The 20402-nt window shown below is 42.5% G+C and overlaps 2 protein-coding genes across 2 annotated transcripts in view; one reads left to right on the top strand and one right to left on the bottom strand.

Annotated features, from left to right (window-relative positions):
- The window catches only part of LOC138960851 (uncharacterized), a 20086-nt gene extending 1646 nt beyond the window's left edge, over positions 1-18440 (bottom strand). Inside the window, exons 1-3 of the mRNA XM_070332494.1 lie at positions 18295-18440; positions 15044-15226; positions 7283-7321 (exon numbers count right to left, since the gene is read on the bottom strand). Coding sequence (XP_070188595.1) covers positions 7283-7321; positions 15044-15226; positions 18295-18373 — 301 coding nt within the window. The 5' untranslated portion in view covers positions 18374-18440. The remainder of the gene's footprint in view (positions 1-7282; positions 7322-15043; positions 15227-18294) is intronic.
- The window catches only part of LOC138961640 (nuclear pore complex protein DDB_G0274915-like), a 37896-nt gene that overhangs the window by 7938 nt on the left and 9556 nt on the right, over positions 1-20402 (top strand). The window lies entirely within an intron of this gene.

The following is a 20402-nucleotide window of genomic DNA, read 5'->3' as shown; positions in this document are numbered from 1 at the left end:
CACACAAGCACATGCTATCATTTCATACCTAAAAGGAACAGTATCTAATCAAAGTATTAAACTAGTAAAACATCAAAATAATGGTCGAGTATAAACATAAAAACAAAACACTTAAGAGCATTGCATACATTATCCGAGTACACAATGGAAACTAGACATCAGGGGCAGTTTATAGTGTGCTCAAATGTGAGTGCAACTGCCTTTTAAAGGCCTTTAATGATGCGGATCGTTTGATTTCTATTGGCAAAGAATTCCACAGAGATGATCCTGAAAAAGCTAAGCTGGATTTATAAAGATCTATACGAGGAATTGGAGGAAGTAAATTTTGAGACCCATACCTCTTCGTAACATGTGTAAAATAGGATTGCACATAACTGGGCACATCACCATGAACTACTTTATACATAAAGACAGCCTTATTGTATGCAAGGTGGGTTTTTAGGGGAAGGAAATTAAGGATGTTTAACTTCATTTCTGTAGACATGTGCGATTCATACATGATAAGTTTTGCAGCACGACGGTACAAAGAATTGAGTTTTAATAAGTGAACATCGCTGCAGCCATCCCACAATGTCGAAGCAAAATTAATATGAGGCATTATATGAGCATGAACGAACATTTTTAATGTTTCAGACTTCGCATAATGTTTGAGTTTTGACAACAAATACAAATTCCTTGATAACACTTTGCAGAGGTTGTTTATGTGTGTTTGCCATTTCATTTCTTCATCAACAGTTACACCAAGTATGCGGTGTTCTTTAACTTGCTGTATTTGAGTTGTACCTAAGGACAGTTGTAATTTAAGAGGACTTAGCTGATGCTTTTGTCTTGTGGTAATAACAATGCTTTTAGTTTTTTCTGGGTGCAGTATCATGGCATTTGATGTGCACCATTTCGCAACTTCGTCCAAAGTGTTCTTCAGGGAAGAATTTACTGATTCCAACGAGGTGTTACTGGTATGGATAGACGAATCGTCTGCAAAAAACTCGCATTTGACTTTATCATCCGATACATGTAAAGGCAAATCATTAACGTAAATACAAAAGAGAATAGGTCCTAATATAGACCCTTGTGGGACGCCATGTCTTACTAGTGCAGTAGACGAATTCTGGCATTGTAGAGTGACATACTGTGTCCGGTCAGCAAGATACGATTTAAAGAAGTCACAGACCGAATCGTTTCTCAAATAATAGTGTAATTTTTTCAGCAATATGGAATGATCGACTAAGTCAAATGCTTTCTTAAAGTCCAAAAACAATGCTCCTGTAACTTCAGACTTGTTCATTGCTGACAGCCAAGCTTCGCAGAGAGACGTAAGAGCTGTGTGGCAAGAATGCTTGGACCGAAAACCGGATTGAAACTGATGGAACAAATTTTGTTCTTCCATGTAAGCAAGAAGATGCTTGTGCACATGCCTTTCTAATGGTTTTGACAAAACAGGCAGTAAAGAAATGGGTCTAAAATTACTTGGGTCTGAGAGATCTTTACATTTGGGAAGGGGTATGACTTTGGCGCTTTTCAATTTAGACGGAAAAAAGTTCTGCTCAATACTAAGGTTATATACAAACGTGAGCGAATCCACAATATACGGTAGAGAAAGCTTCAATAACTTCACGGGTATTTTATCAGGACCCATGGACTTTTTATTCTCCATGTTTTCAATAAATGTTCCGACCTCATGAACTGCAATCGGAGGAATGATAAACGCTTCATTGTTTATTCTGTTCCGCTTGCAGAATTCGTCCAATTTTTCAAAACAGTCATCTCTATCCCGAGAATTTGTTTCTGCCACAGAAGCCTTCAATTTATCCGCTAAAGATATAAAATGATTATTAAATTCTTCCGCAGATAGTTTTGTTAGATTAGCAGTTGACCTTTTCCTAGATTTATCAAGGATTTCATTTACTGCCCGCCAAATTGTTGCAGTATCTTTCTTATCGGAAATTAATTTATCAAAGTAACCAGTTTTTGATTGTCTCACACGGTTTAACACCTCATTCCTCTGCTGTTTATATTCGTCTGTCATCTTATTTTCCTTGAAATAATCTCTCAGAGCCATCGCCTCTATAATATCTGATGTTAACCAAGGCGGAAGTCTGGCATGTTTTACTCTATGCTGACGCAGGGGCACGTGCTTATCTATAATTGTGCTTAAAATGCTATACAAGTGATCAAAAGCATCATCTGCAAGACTGAAATCAAAAACGCTCTGAAATGGAGCTTCACTAAGATCACGAAAAAATGCAGACTCATCAAAATGTCTAAAACTTCTGTATTCTATGGTCGTGTGGCCTTTTGGTCCTGATTTAGGCAAGCGCATAGAGACCGAACAAAAAATAGGCATATGATCGCTAATACTGGAATTGGACACATACACATTAGAAACAATCTTCTTATTATCAGTATATATGTGATCAATAAGAGTTGCAGTTGTGTCTGTTATTCTTGTTGGGTTCAGAACCAGTTGATGAAGACCTAATAAAGTTGTTGTTGAATTCCATACTGTTTGAGGCTTATTCAGATTAATATTAAAATCTCCAAGCAATACAATATCTTTATTGCGTGATTTGACTTTATCCATCATCTGAATGAAATATTCTGACCAAATCGACGTTTCGGCAGGGTTACGATATATATAACCTATGAGCAGAGGCGAGGATTTACAGTTTTTTACTTCAATCCAAATGCACTCAATATTGTCGTCCTCTAAATCAGTTCTTCGTGTTGCAAATTCAGAAATTGATTCATGAATATAGACTGCAATGCCTGTCTGATTCTTCCTTGCGCTGTCGCGTCGCAAAACAGAGTATTGGGGAATGTAAATCAAGTTATCGGCAATTCTCGAGTCGAGCCGTGTTTCGCTCATCCCAAAAACATGAACTGGCTTTGAGCTTTGGTTTAGCAGCACGCATATATCAGGCACTTTGTTAACGAGATGATAGACATTAAGATGTCCAACCTGGAGAGTGTGTTTTGACACGTTTAAATTCATAATATAATAAACAAAATTATTAACAACAACCAAAAATCTGAGAGATGAAATCAATAAACAAACACGGAGAAAAATTAATGCACAAAGAGTAAAAAGTGAAGCAAACAAGTTACGACTTCAGTAACTGGCTAACTTAAGCGAAAAGTCAAGTGAGAAGTAGTAAATCAGAATTTAAAAAAAAAATTCTGCGAAATGTTATAAGCGTTCGATGCACAGCAATTATAAATGTTCCTGCTAGCACTGCACTCATACACATACAGAATATGATAGCATAAAATTGAACAGTTCGAACAGGGATGAACGATGCGCTACATTAAATCCCCACAACGCCAACACGATTTCACTTTCTTTAAGCAGAGGCATTCATAGTCTCTCCGCAAACGGGTCTGAATCGTAGATTAACACACACAAAGAAGAAACACACGCGTGTTTGGATGCAGATGTTTTCACAATGTTAAAAGCAGCAGAATACTTGGGGGGTCGTGGACAAAATTAACACAATGTCTGGAGGTGTTGAACGACATAGTTAATAGTTATGAAATCGCATGTGCGAAATCACACTCGTTTAGGTACACTTATTAGTGTACTTTCAGTTACATGAGTTTAGACACACTCACTCAAACATACGCACATACACTCACGCCCTACGTACATGCTTGAATTAGCCTTTTGAAACTACTTAGTAGGATGCTTGGTGCATCCCGGGGGGCCACTGCCCATAGAAGGACGGCTGGGCGTGTGGGTGCATAAAGGGGCTGAGTTGATATTGCCTGAAGGCGTTCATCCAAGGGGGGTAATACATTGTGGGATATTGATGTTCCCCACGTGGAGATAAGGGGAGACTGGGATGGCTGACGTGCTGTTGAGTAAATGGTTGGTTGGCCGGTGGCGGTAGTAGTGGTGGCTGTTTCTGCCACAGTTGCTGCTGCTGTTGTTGCGGCTGTTGCTGCTGCTGCCGATGTTGCTCGTGCGGCGGCTGTTGTTGCTGCTGTTGCTGCCGCTGTTGCTGGTGCGGCGGCTGTTGCTGTTGTGGCAGCTGCTGCTGCTGTTGATGAGGTGTCCATTGCTGTTGTTGGTGAGGTGACTGTTGCTGCTGCTTCTCTTGCAGTGGTTGGTGTGATTTGGGCGGAGGCGCTCCGCCTCGAACGACGTCTGCAAACGAAGCTCTGCCTAGTCGCTTCTCAAAAACGATGGCTTTGATGTCCTTTACGAGTAGAGACAGGCCCCTTGCAGAGTAGTGGACCTTGTCTTGCAATATGTCTGGGTCAGTTTGACCGTCACTGTCAAGGCGCCAGATATCCGACAGTGCCAAGAACTGCACCTTTACACCATCACATAGCGACGCGAGCTTAGTGTTAACTTGCAGAATCTGCCGTGTAACTTTGCGCTGAGCCTGTGGAGGGATGGCTGCGACAAAGATGACCGCATTAGGGAAGCGGAGCGATATTTCAGATAATAGCGTCTTATAGTTGCTTGGAAGTTCACTCGTGTTTTGTATGTCGTCATTCGTGCCGACATGCAGAACAATCTTCCTAACGTCAGGAAAAGTGTTGCTGCTGGCAATGACGGTAGTAAGTTGAGGGGTGGTAATCCCACTTAAGGTTCTCACCTCCGTTTGTCCTGACCGATCAAGCCGTCTCCTGGACACGCGTCTAAGGTTGGAATCTCCAATAAGCAGACACGTGCAGGAGGTCGGGAGGCGGAGAGTTGTCTTCCTCTGAGTGTCTGTCGTCTCGGTTGATTTGGTAGCACCTGTCCGCGGGCGGACCATGGAGGACGGGGATGACTGACTGCTATAAGCTTGGGGCTCAGGCTCGGTAATGAGTGCCGTGTCAGTTGAGTGATGGGCGTAGCGGCCGTAGTTCGTGGTCACGCTAATTGGCTGAGCATGAGCGACTTTGCCTTGAGGTGACTGTCGCAGGGGTGGGGCTTCGGGAGACGGTGAGCGTTGGACAGTCTTGTTTTCTTTCTGCAGGTCTTTCACCTTGCTCTCTAGAGCCTGACAGCGCTTTTTTAAGCCCTCATTGTCTCTGGAAAGAGTTGTGAGTCGCTCGCTTAAGTCTTTCACCTCTCTGTCACGCCCACCCTCATTTGCCTTAATCTTTCTGTCCGTTTGGACCTTGAGATCTCTTAGTTCAGAGGCTAATTTATCAACCATGGCACGGAGCATGTCGGGTACACAAGTGTCTGTACTATCGGTGGAAGCGTCACCGTCACCATCAATGTCAGAAGTAGCGGCATGTTTGTTGTCGATGCTGGGGGTGTTGTTGTTAGCAGCAGCGACAGTGCTGTGGTCGCTCGAGACGATGATGTCTCCGCCACCTTCAGTAGCAGCGGCGACAGTGATGTCGTCCCTTGAGACGATGATGTCACTGCCACCTTCAGAAACAGCAGCGACAGTGCTGTGGTCGCTCGAGACGATGATGTCACTGCCACCTTCAGAAACAGCAGCGACAGTGCTGTGGTCGCTCGAGACGATGATGTCGCCGCCACCTTCAGTAACAGCAGCGACAGTGCTGTCGTCGCTCGAGACGATGATGTCGCCGCCACCTTCAGTAACAGCAGCGACAGTGCTGTCGTCGCTCGAGACGATGATGTCGCCGCCACCTTCAGTAACAGCAGCGACAGTGCTGTCGTCGCTCGAGACGATGATGTCGCCGCCACCTTCAGTAACAGCAGCGACAGTGCTGTGGTCGCTCGAGACGATGATGTCGCCGCCACCTTCAGTAACAGCAGCGACAGTGCTGTCGTCGCTCGAGACGCTGATGCCACCGCCACCTTCAGTAGCAGCAGCGACAGTGCTGTCGTCGCTTGAGACGCTGATGTTCGAGTCGTCGCCACCTTCCGTAACAGCTGCAACAGTGCTGTCGTCGCTCGAGACGATGTTGTCACTGCCTTCAGCTGCGACAGTGCTGTCGTCGCTTGAGACGCTGATGTCCGAGTCATCGCCACCTTCAGTAGCAGCAGCGATAGCGCTGGAAGAATTGACAGCAGTAGGGGGCGTGTCCAGAGGTACGGTGCTGTACACGGCGTGTGACGCACTGCCAGACATGTTGTCTAGGTCCATCAGCCCGTGTACCACTCCCTGTAAGCGTTGAAAGTCATCTCTCACCCAGTCCTGGCACAGCTTGCCTTGGACCAAAAACATGTTGGTCTTAGGATAGAAATGCATGGTCAGCAGTTTCTGGCTCGCATGGTGCAGACGAACAGTGGTTTGGTCCAGCTGCGCTGGGGTGGGGGTGATGACGATAGATGATGCTGAGTAGTCATCTTCACAGTCAATAATTTCAACATGTCCGCTCTTGCGTTTGTAATCTGTCCATGTTGTGGAGTAACCTCGGGAAGGCAAGTCAATCGCGTATCTGTATCGGATGACTGCCCTCCACGTCGGGAAGCAACAGGGTTTACATGTGAAAGTTACCTCATTGTGATCCTTTTTGTGTTCGATAAATTCCAAAGATCTCTGTAGTTTTGAGCGAGTAATTATAGACATGTTTTTAGTTGTATTTTGTCACGAACGACCCCATCAGAATTTGACATCATTACATTATATGAAATCAAGCCAAGTGTATGTAACTTGTTATACTCGTTAAAATCTCCATCATGGCCTTTATCCGGAATAGCACACACTGTGTCCACACAGCCAGCACAAAAGTTACAGATGGCAACAATTAGTGTTCAGTCAACCATGACTAAGCAGGGTAGACAGCGAGGCTGGTAACCGGATACAAGTCTGAAGTACATTCACAGACACTGTCTGGCGCCCACTTCCTTCATGCTGGAGCCGCGTGATGTTAGCACAGCTTGAACAATGTCCAGTGCGCGAATACACACATAAACAGAACAAAGAAAGATGCTGGTATCTCCACAGAAAAATAAATTCACAAGTTCATCTTTCACAAGAAGAACATACACACCGTTATATCCATGCACATCAATTTTGGGAACTTGAAGCACAGTTGAACTTGGTAAATTCCATAAAAACCCGCAGCTCTCGCAGACACGTCCGCACGTGTCAGAGAGTGAGAGAGAGAGAGAGAGAGAGAGAGAGTGGGTGCGTGAGTGAGGGGATAAGTGAGTAAGGGAATTAGTCAATTGATGAGAATACAATCTTGAAGTGTATGGTCAAAATAATGACCAGTAAAAAAGTGAGTAAAGCAACTTGCATAGACGGGTAGACAAGCTAGCACTGGGTGCGTTTAAAAAGTCGCAAAGGTAGATCAAGTGTTAGAATTTGTTTTAAAGTACAAAGTCATAATTATCAAAATATCAACGCAATATTGTACTTACATCTCTTTGTCTTTACTGAATTCAGTTCCGTCTGCAAAGCTGAAACAGACGAGAACAACAAAAATCAGCTGCTTAAGTTTACGAATCGTGACGTCTGTAGAAGTTTTTACATTTAGTCAAGTTTTGACTAAATGTTTTAACATAGAGGTGGAATCGAAACGAGGGTCGTGGTGAATGTGTGTGTGTGCGTGCGTGTGTGTAGAGCGATTCAGACCAAACTACTGGACCGATCTTTATGAAATTTTACATGAGAGTTCCTGGGATTGATATCCCCGAACATTTTTTTCTTTTTTTTGATAAATGTATTTGATGACGTCATATCCGGCTTTTCGTGAAAGTTGAGGCGGCACTGTCACGCTCTCATTTTTCAACCAAATTGGTTGAAATTTTGGTCAAGTAATCTTCGACGAAGCCCGGACTGCGGTATTGCATTTCAGCTTGGTGGCTTAAAAAATAATTAATGACTTTGGTCATTAAAAATCTGAAAACGATTCAAATTTATGTTCATCTTATTCTCCATCATTTGCTGATTCCAAAAACATATAAATATGTTATATTTGGATTAAAAAGCTCTGAAAATTAAATATATAAAAATTATGATCAAAATTAAATTTTCGAAATCAATTTAAAAACACTTTCATCTTATTCCTTGTCGGTTCCTGATTCCAAAAACATATAGATATGATATGTTTGGATTAAAAACACGCTCAGAAAGTTAAAACGAAGAGAGGTACAGAAAAGCGTGCTATCCTTCTCAGCGCAAGTACTACCCCGCTCTTCTTGTCAATTTCACTGCCTTTGCCGTGCGCGGTGGACTGACGATGCTACGAGTATACGGTCTTGCTGCGTTGCATTGCGTTCAGTTTTATTCTGTGAGTTCGACAGCTACTTGACTAAATGTTGTATTTTCGCCTTACGCGACTTGTTACCTTGTGTCACGTTATGACTAAATGTTTTAACATAGACGGGGAATCGAGACGAGGGTCGTGGTGTATGTGTGTATGTGCGTGTGCGTGTGCGTGTGCGTATACAGAGAAAACTACTGGACCGATTGTCATGAAATTTCACATGAGAGTTCCTGTGTATGATGTCCCCGGATGTTTTACATCAATTTTTCGAGAAATGTCTTTGATGACGTCATATCCGGCTTTTTGTGAAAGTTGAGGCCGCACTGTCACGCCCTCATTTTCAATCAAATTGATTGACATTTTGGACAAGCAATCTTCGACGAAGTCCGGACTATGGGATTGAATGGCAGCTCCGCAGCCTTCAAATTAGTTAATTAGTTTGATCATTAAAGTTGTCTTTAAAATCGAATTTTCACGAACAGATTCACAAATGATTGCATTGTATTCCCCAATTTCTTCTGATTTCAAAAACATATACATATGTCATGTTTACTATGCAAATCTGGTAAGAATTACAGAAAATAGGTTAAGTAAGTACTGCGTTCGCGCGCTACGCGGAGATGAGCGTGACCCGTCTCGGTTTTTCGGGGTGGTTAGTCGAGACTATCTTAATATGGTCTCGGCGATGACTGTTTTTACATTCAGTCAAGTTTTGACTAAATGTTTTAACATAGAGACGGGAAATCGAGACGAGGGTGTGGTGTATGTATGTATGTGTGTGTGTGTGTGTGTGTGTGTGTGTGTGTGTGTGTGTGTGTGTGTGTGTGTGTGTGTGTGTGTGTGTGTGTGTGTGTTTGTCTATGTGTATAACGCGATTCCGAGAGACTAATGGACCGATCTTTATGAAACTTAACATGAGAGTTTCTGAGTATGATATCTCCAGATATTTTTTTCATTTTTTTGATAAATGTCTTTGATGACGTCGAATCCGGCTTTTTGTGAACGTTGAGGCGGCACTGTCACGCTCTCATTTTTCAACCAGTTTGGTTGAAATTTTGGTCAAGTAATCTTCGACGAAGCCCGGACTTTGGTATTGCATTTTATAATGGAGGCTTAAAAATTAATTGATGAGTTTGCTCATTAGAGTTGTCATTAAAATCGAATTCTCGCGAACAGATTTAAAATGGATTGCATCGTATTCTTCATCAAATTTCAAATCTAAAAATATATACATATGTCATGTTTACTCTTAAAATGTGATCACAATTAACGACAACAGATTAATTAGTACTTCAATTAAAATTGATAAAATCGATCCAAAAAGGATTTCATCTTATTCTTTATTACTTCCTGATTCCAAAAACATATAGATAGGATATGTTGAATTAAAAAAAAGCTCAAAAAGTTAACAAAAATACAGAAAAGCGCACTTTCCTGCAAAGCGCAATACGCTACCGCGCTATTCTTGCTTGTCTATTTCACTGCGTTTTGCATGTGGGAGGTGAGCGATTTCCTTCTCGTGGCGATTGACGAAGCTGTATTGTCTTGGTGAAAAATGCAGTGCGTTCAGTTTCATTCTGTTAGTTCGACAGCTTGACTAGATGTAGTAATTTCGCCTTACGCGACTTGTTTGGTGTTACTTTGATGCCGACCGCTTGACTAAATGTTTTAAGTATCGCTTCACGCGACTTGTTATTACGTAGATTAAGAGATCCGTAGATACCCCCTGACCCATTTACTCATAACAGGTTATACAATACTTTTATGCCGATAATTAAACCCCATGTATACTTGGAGGCTAAATTGTGACCACCGCCCCCACCTACCCCCCTCCCCTCCCCCAACCTCAGTTACAACCCCCCCCCCTCCCCCCCCCCACAACCTCAGTTCCCCCCCCCCCCCTTCCATATCCCCTGTCTTTTCAACATCCCACCCTACTGTCTATGTCTGCGTCTTGTCTAGGTATGTACGTGTGTATGCGCTTTGTTGACAAACTCGGTGTATGATGTATACTATGCTGTGTTTATGTGTATATAAAGGAAATAAAATGTTAAAAAAATAAAAATAAAAAAAAAGAGATCCGTAGATAAAGGGAAAGATGGACGGACGAACTGACGTACAGACAGACCGACCGACAGACAGACAGACACAGCGACAGGCAGACCGACAGACATAAAGACCGACCGACCAACTGACCGAACGACAGACAGATCGATAGACAGAGAGACAGACAGAAGGAAGAAATAGACTGCAAGATAAATAACACGCCGTGGATGGTGGCACGCCTAGTTTTTTCCACCGCAGGAACAACACCCAATTCGTTCCCCCGCACGCGGAAGCAAAATTGTTATCTCGCAAAGGAATTGCCCTGTGAAGGTACGTTGTGGCAAATCACATTATTAAGTATAGATATTCTGAAGCAGAATTGCCTAGGCTATATATATGTCTTTGATGACGTCGAATCCGGCTTTTTGTGAACGTTGAGGCGGCACTGTCACGCTCTCATTTTTCAACCAGTTTGGTTGAAATTTTGGTCAAGTAATCTTCGACGAAGCCCGGACTTTGGTATTGCATTTTATAATGGAGGCTTAAAAATTAATTGATGAGTTTGCTCATTAGAGTTGTCATTAAAATCGAATTCTCGCGAACAGATTTAAAATGGATTGCATCGTATTCTTCATCAAATTTCAAATCTAAAAATATATACATATGTCATGTTTACTCTTAAAATGTGATCACAATTAACGACAACAGATTAATTAGTACTTCAATTAAAATTGATAAAATCGATCCAAAAAAGGATTTCATCTTATTCTTTATTACTTCCTGATTCCAAAAACATATAGATATGATATGTTGTATTCAAAACAAGCTCAAAAAGTTAACAAAAATACAGAAAAGCGCACTTTCCTGCTAAGCGCAATACGCTACCGCGCTATTCTTGCTTGTCTATTTCACTGCGTTTTGCATGTGGGAGGTGAGCGATTTCCTTCTCGTGGCGATTGACAAAGCTGTATTGTCTTGGTGAAAAATGCAGTGCGTTCAGTTTCATTCTGTTAGTTCGACAGCTTGACTAGATGTAGTAATTTCGCCTTACGCGACTTGTTTGGTGTTACTTTGATGCCGACCGCTTGACTAAATGTTTTAAGTATCGCTTCACGCGACTTGTTATTACGTAGATTAAGAGATCCGTAGATAAAGGGAAAGATGGACGGACGAACTGACGTACAGACAGACCGACCGACAGACAGACAGACACAGCGACAGGCAGACCGACAGACATAAAGACCGACCGACCAACTGACCGAACGACAGACAGATCGATAGACAGAGAGACAGACAGAAGGAAGAAATAGACTGCAAGATAAACAAGGAACTTAGTCGATAAATATCGACAGGGGGCCGACAAATGGTTTAAATGGGAAATGTGTGTATATGGGTGTGGGTTTGAAACAAACAAACAAACCAACCCATGTGAACCCCGGGCCGCAGGCCTTCGATGTAGTGATTGAAAAAAAAGGATGTTCTCAAATGGTTCAATTCTCATTTGGTCTGATTCTCAAATGGTACCGGTATACTCCCCCCCCCTGGCCGCAGGCCTAGGAGTAAAATTTTTATAGACACTGACCTTCTTCCCAGGGGTCATTGACCCAGTTTTAGCTATGAGAGGTGGTTCGCCCAGAGGCTGTAGAGTATACTGGGGCGGTCTCTTTGATGTCTTGAGAGGAAACTTGGCCAGGGTAGTACATGCACCAGAACTGGTGGACACCAAGGACAAACATGAAATCGAAGCAGTTTGCTTTCAGAGAGAACGGTCGTCAGCAACTCAAACTTCTCTGTTTTCTTTTTTTTTTTAAATCTGACTTTCTTTGTGGCCCCCTGACTCCGCCCCCTCCCTCTGTAAGGACCCTCCTCCACAAGGACCGATTTTTGTCAACATTTTAAAGGTCGCTAGAGAGGGGTTCCACTGTATGACCTAACCGCTACTGGCAGACGGCCTCAATCTTCACGCGCAAAGACGAGATTAATAGGTGCTCGGTTTTGGTATTTTGAATTACATTACATTAAACCTTTGTTGGGTTTCATGGTCATGGCAACAGCCATAATAATATTACATGATGTATAATATCATATTTCAGCATATGTGAATTACATGTCATCATACTAAACTGTCATACATTTTTATTCCTACATTATTCTGATTGATCACAACCAAACCTACTATCATTGGACACATCCAAATGCAAGCGCCTGTTCTTGACAATTTCTCTCTGATCTAAATATAAAATCAGTGCAATTTCCTGGGTCGGGCTTTGCCACAGACACTCACGGTTTGGCCTGTAGGTAAAATGTACAATGTATTTTCTGATTTGTGCACAAAAGCTTTTTTTCTTTTTTCTTTTTTTTAACATAACAATGTTTAATGTCACTGTATGTTTAAAAGACCATGGTCATATTTGTAAAAAAAATGTTAAATTAGAAAATAAATAACATTTTGGTTCATGATTTTTCCTACACCTGTGCTAAAAATAAGAAATAAAAATGTCGGGTATATAAGTCACTCAAATACAGCTAGGTATGAATGGCTCGGTTTGAGTTTGTTGCAGTTGACCCTGTACAATGCGACATATCATGTTTTTGTTGAACAATTTTGACGTCACCCCTCCCATAGGGTGACGTATTTCACAACTTCCTGTGTTACACAAACTCTGTGATGACCAATTTTGACGTCACCCCTCCCATAGGGTGACGGATTTCACAACTTTCTACAGATGAACAATTTTGACGTCACCCCTCCCATAGGGTGACGGATGTCACAACTTCCTGTGTACACAAACTGATGACGTATTTCACAACAAAATGGCGCTGCCCATGGTCAACCTCGAAACTATCCGTATAGAATGGGGGCGTCCTCGCCCCCATAATAACACGCCGTGGATGGTGGCACGCCTAGTTTTGTCCACCGCAGGAACAACACCCAATTCGTTCCCCCGCACGCGGAAGCAAAATTGTTATCTCGCAAAGGAATTGCCCTGTGAAGGTACGTTGTGGCAAATCACATTATTAAGTATAGATATTCTGAAGCAGAATTGCCTAGGCTATATATATAATATGTAATTTATGTCTTGTTGTGTACTCGTGAACAGTGGCGTTCGATTTTCTGCCGAAGTCCGTGAAAATTATACAGAGAGGTCTCAATTTCGTACAAATTAACCTAGAACTACCATTTAAAGCACTATTTTAATACTCACAGTTAAATCTTCGATACCTTGCAGCCTTGTATGCGCGTTTTTGGGCACCAGCATCGTGGATAAGCTGCTCTAATCTAGCGTTATTTTGTGGTACTCGATTCTCAGTGGGTAAGGTCCCCCGCAGACACCAGATAAGGTCCCCCGCATTTTTGACCAAGCTGCGGGGGATCTTACCCCGTCAAATTTCACTGTTGATCTTTGAACCGATCGTGAGTCTAAACTAAGGTAAGCTTAAACTTAAAAATGAAGAGCAGTATCCACAAGTAGTTTGACTTTGACCAGCAAAAAGATTTAAGCCCTTCTGTTGACCGTGCTTTGTGTTATTTCATCATTTTTAACGTGGGAGACAGTATTTCTGACTTGTCTTGATGACATTTCTTCTCTAATGTAGTACACGAGAGTGTAAATGGTAAGACAACTAGCTGATCCAATGCAAAATAAAGTACCGAACAGTATGATATAAACTTCACCTGCGGTGGAAAAAACTAGGCGTGCCACCATCCACGGCGTGAATAAAGTCTTTTGCAGACAGAGCAACAGGCAAATGGAGAGATATAAAAGATAGATAGGTGATGGAGAAGGAGAGAGAGAGAGAAGAGACAGACAGACAGACAGATACATAGATAGATAGATAGATAGATAGATAGATAGATAGATAGATAGATAGACAGACAGACAGACTGGCAAGACAGACAGGCAGGTTTCATTCTGTTCAAGGAAAGGTTTGAGGGGAGCGGTTCTATGTGTCACAGGGCCGTTGTGTCATAGGGCCGTTGTGTCACAGGCACACTGTATGGTCTGTGTGTCACAGGGCCGTTGTGTCACAGGGTCTCTGTGTCACAGGGCCGTTGTGTCACAGGGTCTCTGTGTCATAGGGCCGTTGTGTCACAGGGTCTCTGTGTCATAGGGCCGTTGTGTCACAGGGTCTCTGTGTCATAGGGCCGTTGTGTCACAGCGCTCAAAGCCTCTTTTATAGGACTTTTGTTACAATACTGGTTAATACTTAAAACCCGGAATTTCTATTTTTTGTCTTTATATCTAGCTCAGTTTATAGACTTTATTGGTGGAACGAATCTTTATTGTTTTTTGGTTGAAACCAATCCCACCCACCCCCAAAAAAGTATATAAATAAACACACACACACACACACACACACACACACACACACACACACACACACACACACACACACACACACACACACACACACACAAAACCAACAACAATTTTTTTATTTATATAAAAAAAAATTTGGGGGGTGGGATTGGTTTCAACCAAAAAACAATAAACTTGAGCCTGCCTGAACAGTGCTTGTAACACAACTGCCCTGTGACACAACGACCCTATGACACAACGGCCCTATGACACAGAGACCATGTGACACAGAGACCCTGTGACACAACGGCCCTGTGACACAGAGACCCTGTGACACAACGGCCCTGTGACACATAGAGCGCCCCCCGGTTTGAGGCATGATTTTTAATCTGCATGCACAGAGTTCACTGCTCCTGTATGATGATACAATCAAAAGGTAGTCAATTAGACAATTTGTTTTGGTTTGGTTCTGACACTTGTCCTAAGTTTACTTCAAAAGTGCTGCTCTCCGCGAATGGCTCTTATAAGTTGAATTGGGAACTTGCGTGATATATGAAAAGTCATACCAGTGTTCTCTGCCTCCACTCTGGTCACTCTGGCCACTAGTTGACTGACCGCTGCCTGTAGGGGGGATACATGTGAAGACAGACCGGTGACCTCTGCCTCTACTTTGGTCACTCTGTTGACCAGTTGATTGACCACAAGCTGTAGGGGGGCTACGTCATCTGAACGCCTCTGACGACCTATGTCTGGTCATGGGGTATTATATTTGTAATAATAGACTTTTTTTTTAAATGACTACTTCCGGATTGTAGGTGTTGTGGAAGAGTGACCTTTTCTTGCAAAACATTCGACACACAAAGGATGAACCAATCAGTGGCAACAGGTCTGTCGCAAACACATGGACCACAGCACGTGTTTCCGACAGACCTCGTGAAAGTGATTGGTCCATTCTCTGTTTGTCGGATGTTTTGCAAGAAACACTCACACTCCCTCAACAAATACAAAACCGACGGAATTAACGCTATAACGTTCATCAAACGGAAAAATAGATATACAGAAAAGTTCGGGTAACGTGTCAACAACAACATCAGCAACAACAACAACAACAACAACACCAACAACAACAACAACAACAACAACAAGCTGAATAAATCAATAGGCGTTTGTGCATTTGCAGGATTGCTTATGATTGTAAAAGATAACATACAATGACACAGGAATGCGATAGACATGCAGCCAGCCAGCCAGCCAGCCGGCCGGCCAGCCAGCCAGCCGGCCAGCCAGACACACACACACACACACACACACACACGTACACACACACACACACACACACACACACACACACACACACACACACACACACACACACACACATATATATATATATACCCTTCAAAAGAAGTTAAGGACCACTTTTTCAAACGTATGCCATACAGAAATGACACGGTTAAATGATTTCATTTTTTCTGTACTGTTTTATGGAAGAAGTGGGGACTGCCGCCAGAAAATGTCACATCAAACATACCAGCGAAAACAACGCTAGAGCTTGTTACTTTAGACAACCCTCTCATTCAAATTCACAACAGTAGTATTTCTTACAACGAAAAACTGCACAATCTTATTCTGTTTTGGACTAAAATCAAGTACACAGTTATGTTGTTATTCTGCTGTGGCGGTAAAGGCAGATGGTGTGTGTTCTGTTCATGTTTTGGTATCGCTTAGGAAATGTTCTTTCTTCGAATGGGACTAGCAGACGAACTTTTGCACCCGTGTTCCAACGTTAAAAATTGTATGAAGTTCAGTTTTCTGGGGCAAAATAATGTATGAAACCGCTGTATGTTCTTTAAATTGATGATATGTGTGCACTTGGTTGCGTGTGATCCGTTTATAAAATGAAATATTGTCGAAAACTAACCGTCGGGATTGCAGTCTTTTGTCCAAGCAACTCAGTTCAGAAAATTTGGAAGGGGAACTACTCTTATCGCTAGACAGTACGAGAGTTACTTGCCTTGGAAGTTTGCTTGCACTCATAAGAGATCTAAAGCGAGTTTCTCTGCACTGATCGTTAGATTTGGATTTAGAAAACAACCAAACCCATGGATTTTATATGGAGATTAATGTGTTCAAGCCTGTAGTTGCTGGTTTAAATGCAGTATGTTTGTATTGTTTGGTCTAGAGATGTATATTTCGTACATTGGAGCGTTCGGAACTTTTCAATCGCTAAAGTAGTTCGCTCAAAGTCTAGCTCCTCAACCTGTGAGCTATCGAGGATTCAGGCCCGTTGTTGGGTAAGTGATTTTGGTTGTTGCAGGTAAGTTACCGAAAAATAACTAGCCCTACACGTTTACAGAGAGAAAGAAGCCGAGGGGGGAATAACACTAGTTAATCTCCCACTAATCGGTAGTCAGATGTCCTACGACGTAAGGTGATCTCTCCCCGGACCATTACAGAGCCCCCATCAAATGATTCCGTTCTAGAACAGCGCCATCTGCAAAGCGCTCTCTACGACGCCTCCAGACTCTGATGCGTCCATCAGCAGGATCCAAAAAGAGGCGGGACCCATCTGTTAACAAAACTGAGCCCTAAGATGACGTAACCACCTTAAATGTTGAGTGCATTAGGCTCGGTGGGCAGGTGGATGGTTTGCGGTCGATGTTGTTTTGCGGACTGGGCGTCTTTCACTGAAGTTGAAAGCGTGTAAGCAGTTTGTAACACTTTGATTACTTACAACGGTGTGTGGTGGCAGCTCATGGTTGATGCCTGCTGCCATTTCAGTAACCTTTTTTGCTGCATGACCTTCATTTGGACGAGGCGACCCTTCATTTTTGTGGTGACTGTAGGCCGACCATAACATTGTCTTAACTGTACTCTGCCAATTGCTTGAAGCCATTCCTCAGTCCGATGATGTTGAAGTGAGACACTGGAATACTCTGAATCACTTGCCTGGCAGAAACAATTTTTAACATATTGTAGCCATCAAACTGCCTTTGCCTTATCCAAGTCGCTCCGTTTTCGTAATAGGGGTATGTTCTTCCATTGCATTATTTTGTCAGTGCGTCATTTTAGAAACACAAATTTGTGAGCTCATTTCATGTCTGGAACACTGTTGTAGCACGCGCATTACTGGTTTTTGTCCTGGCATGTCTTGCACCGATTTCATAAGACTTTGAAAACTTCCCACTTTAATAAGAAAACCTCACGTTTTCCTTCTGTTTAATATGACACAGTGACACTGCCTGCCAACAATGTTCATAGAGCAAGACTCACTGCCCTATTGTTAATTCAAAACAGTGACATTTCAATCAAATTGTCAAACCCTTAATTTTTGGCGAATATTTTAAAGATTGTAAACATTTCATGACCGGTCCTTAATTTTTTTGAAGAGTATATATACACTCGGGGGGGATCACGTTATATTTAAGGGTGTGGGTTTTTTCTCGAAATTTCGAAAGCGTTCAGGTGAGGGCGAAAAGCGTTCGAACCTCCTATGTCCCAACCCCCTGAAAATGTTGATAAAACCAAGGAAAATTAAGCCATCTGGTGTAATCTGAGCCAAGAAACTTCTTCTAATACACATTCCAAAAAGTAAATGTTAGAAAACAAATTTGGATCAAAACAAGGACAATTGACCGATCTGGTGCAACCCGAGCCAACAAATTACCCAACTACTTTCCAAAACCGTCACTTAGAAAAGAAAGGCTGGCTCCTTGGGGTGTCCACGAAGAAACTAATACAAACGAAAACAGACAGAAAGTCAGACAGTCAGGCGGACAGACACACTGACGGACAGACAAACACATATAATCCTTACCTTCCTGAACTTTGAAGATACTCGCGCATGCAATCAGTTTCGCACATAGCAAGCAACAGAGCAGCAGTGAAGATTTCATTATCAATTGTTATGGTTGGTCTCGAACGTCCGTTGAATCCGCTTCCCTTCGGTGTGAACGTTACAAGTTACACTCGCTGTTAACATTCAACGCGGATTTGTCTTTTTTGTTATCAGTGTTTACATTTTAGGATTAAACAAAAAGCTTTTTGGCATGTTTAGCTCGCAACGTAATCAAACTCGCTACAAAAGCTTCAGATGGGTTCCTCTGTCGCTCGGAGAACCTAGACTGGTTGACGATACAAAACCGCCTCTTCTTCTTCTTCTTCCGCGTTCGTTGGTTTCGACGCGTAACAAGGCCGTTTTTAACCCGCTATTTGGGCAGCAATTACGCCGATTTTGGGGGGATTTACGCTTGATATGTTCGTGTTTCTATAACCCATCAAACTCAGAAATAGATTACAGGATCTGTTTCGTGCGAACTTGGTCTTACACTTGCGCGTACATACGAACGGGAATGATTAAGGCACTGTAGCTGGTCTGCACATAAGTTGACCACGGACATCGGACAAATCTTCGTCCTCATCCCACTACTGAGGCGCTGTCGGAATTCGAACACTCAAACCGTTCGGCACGGGAACCCAACGTCACATCCACTCGGCCATTTCGCCCGTTAGACCGCTTATCAACATCGATACATTTGTGTCCAGATGCAGCAGAAAGAACATTTTTACTGTAGTATTTTTGAAAGGCACGGAATTTTCTGGTTCGGCTTATCCCCTAGGTCGTGCAAGGTTTTTACATAGAAAAGTCATCCCTCTACTTGGACGCATGTCAAAAAGCATCAACCTGGATACTTTCTGTCCAAACTGGGAATTCGTAGGTGAATTCAATTGTTAAAATGTTACCAGTGTCAATCTGCAAAATTAATTCATCCCTAAATGCCACGTTGCACAGAAAGGTGTGTGAGTGTGTGTGAGTGTGTGTGTTTGATTTTTGTTCGTTTTTTTACGGCGATGCGACGCATTCCGGAAATGACTGTGTCAAGGTTTTTTTTAGGTTGTGAAAGAGTTTCTTTTCTTGTTTTTCCTTAAGTTTGCATAGAAACACTGACGCAAGCTACACGTGACCTTGTAGGTTTGCTTCAGTGTAACTATGGAAACAAGGAAAAGTTACTGTTTCGCAACCCATATAAAAGTGACAGAGTTATTTCCTCACATCGTGTATTAATCCGAGAGCCACAATGAAAACTCAAACCACTGAACCAAGATAACAATAAAAAATGTACCCACCAGAAGAGAAAACCCACAACATGAACAATCAAACACGAACACGGCCCTGTTTTGACTAGCGTCTTCATCAGCAAAACACACACACAAAAGCAATAAAGCTAAAACAAGACTGAACCGAGAAAGAAAACTGAGAGAACAAGCACAGACAAATACAGACAGAGCATAACGTAACCTAACTAAAACGAATAACAAAATCTACGGACAGGAAGACATAGTAACAATGACATGCAGAAAACTGAAATGTTATGTAACCGAGTGCCGTAACACTACGATCACCTCGGGAGGCGAAGTGCAATCAAACAGGATTGAAAATGTTAGGGCTAATTTCTTAGCCCTATAAAAACTGTTATGCAAACCCGAAGGTTTTCATGAACATACAGACAATCGGAAACCACCAGACCCCATCACAAACAGAATTCCACAATCCACCGGTGTTGATTTAAAGGCCAACAACTCGGGTGCAGAGTCTGCTGTGAAAGGAGCGGTAGCCTCCCCTGTCACAATCGCCCCCGTTTGAATGAACTTCGTCCCGAAGTTCCGAACCGGGGGACCACTGTCCATCCCAAGTTCGCAGAATGAGAACAGCACGAAAATGTTCAGTGGTCATATTATGCCATTACCTGAACATATCATGCCGAGTCCCATCCATGCTCGCAAGCGCCAGATGTAATCGGGAGGCGAAGTGCAATCAAACAGGATTGAAAATGTTAGGGCTAATTTCTTAGCCCTATAAAAACTGTTATGCAAACCCGAAGGTTTCCATGAACATACAGACAATCGGAAACCACCAGACCCCAT

Source organism: Littorina saxatilis, linkage group LG3 (genome assembly GCF_037325665.1).
Source record: "Littorina saxatilis isolate snail1 linkage group LG3, US_GU_Lsax_2.0, whole genome shotgun sequence".
In the NCBI taxonomy this organism is placed as follows: domain Eukaryota; kingdom Metazoa; phylum Mollusca; class Gastropoda; order Littorinimorpha; family Littorinidae; genus Littorina; species Littorina saxatilis.
The sequence above is the reverse complement of the archived record's forward strand: the minus strand, read 5'-3'. Positions and strand labels throughout refer to the sequence as shown.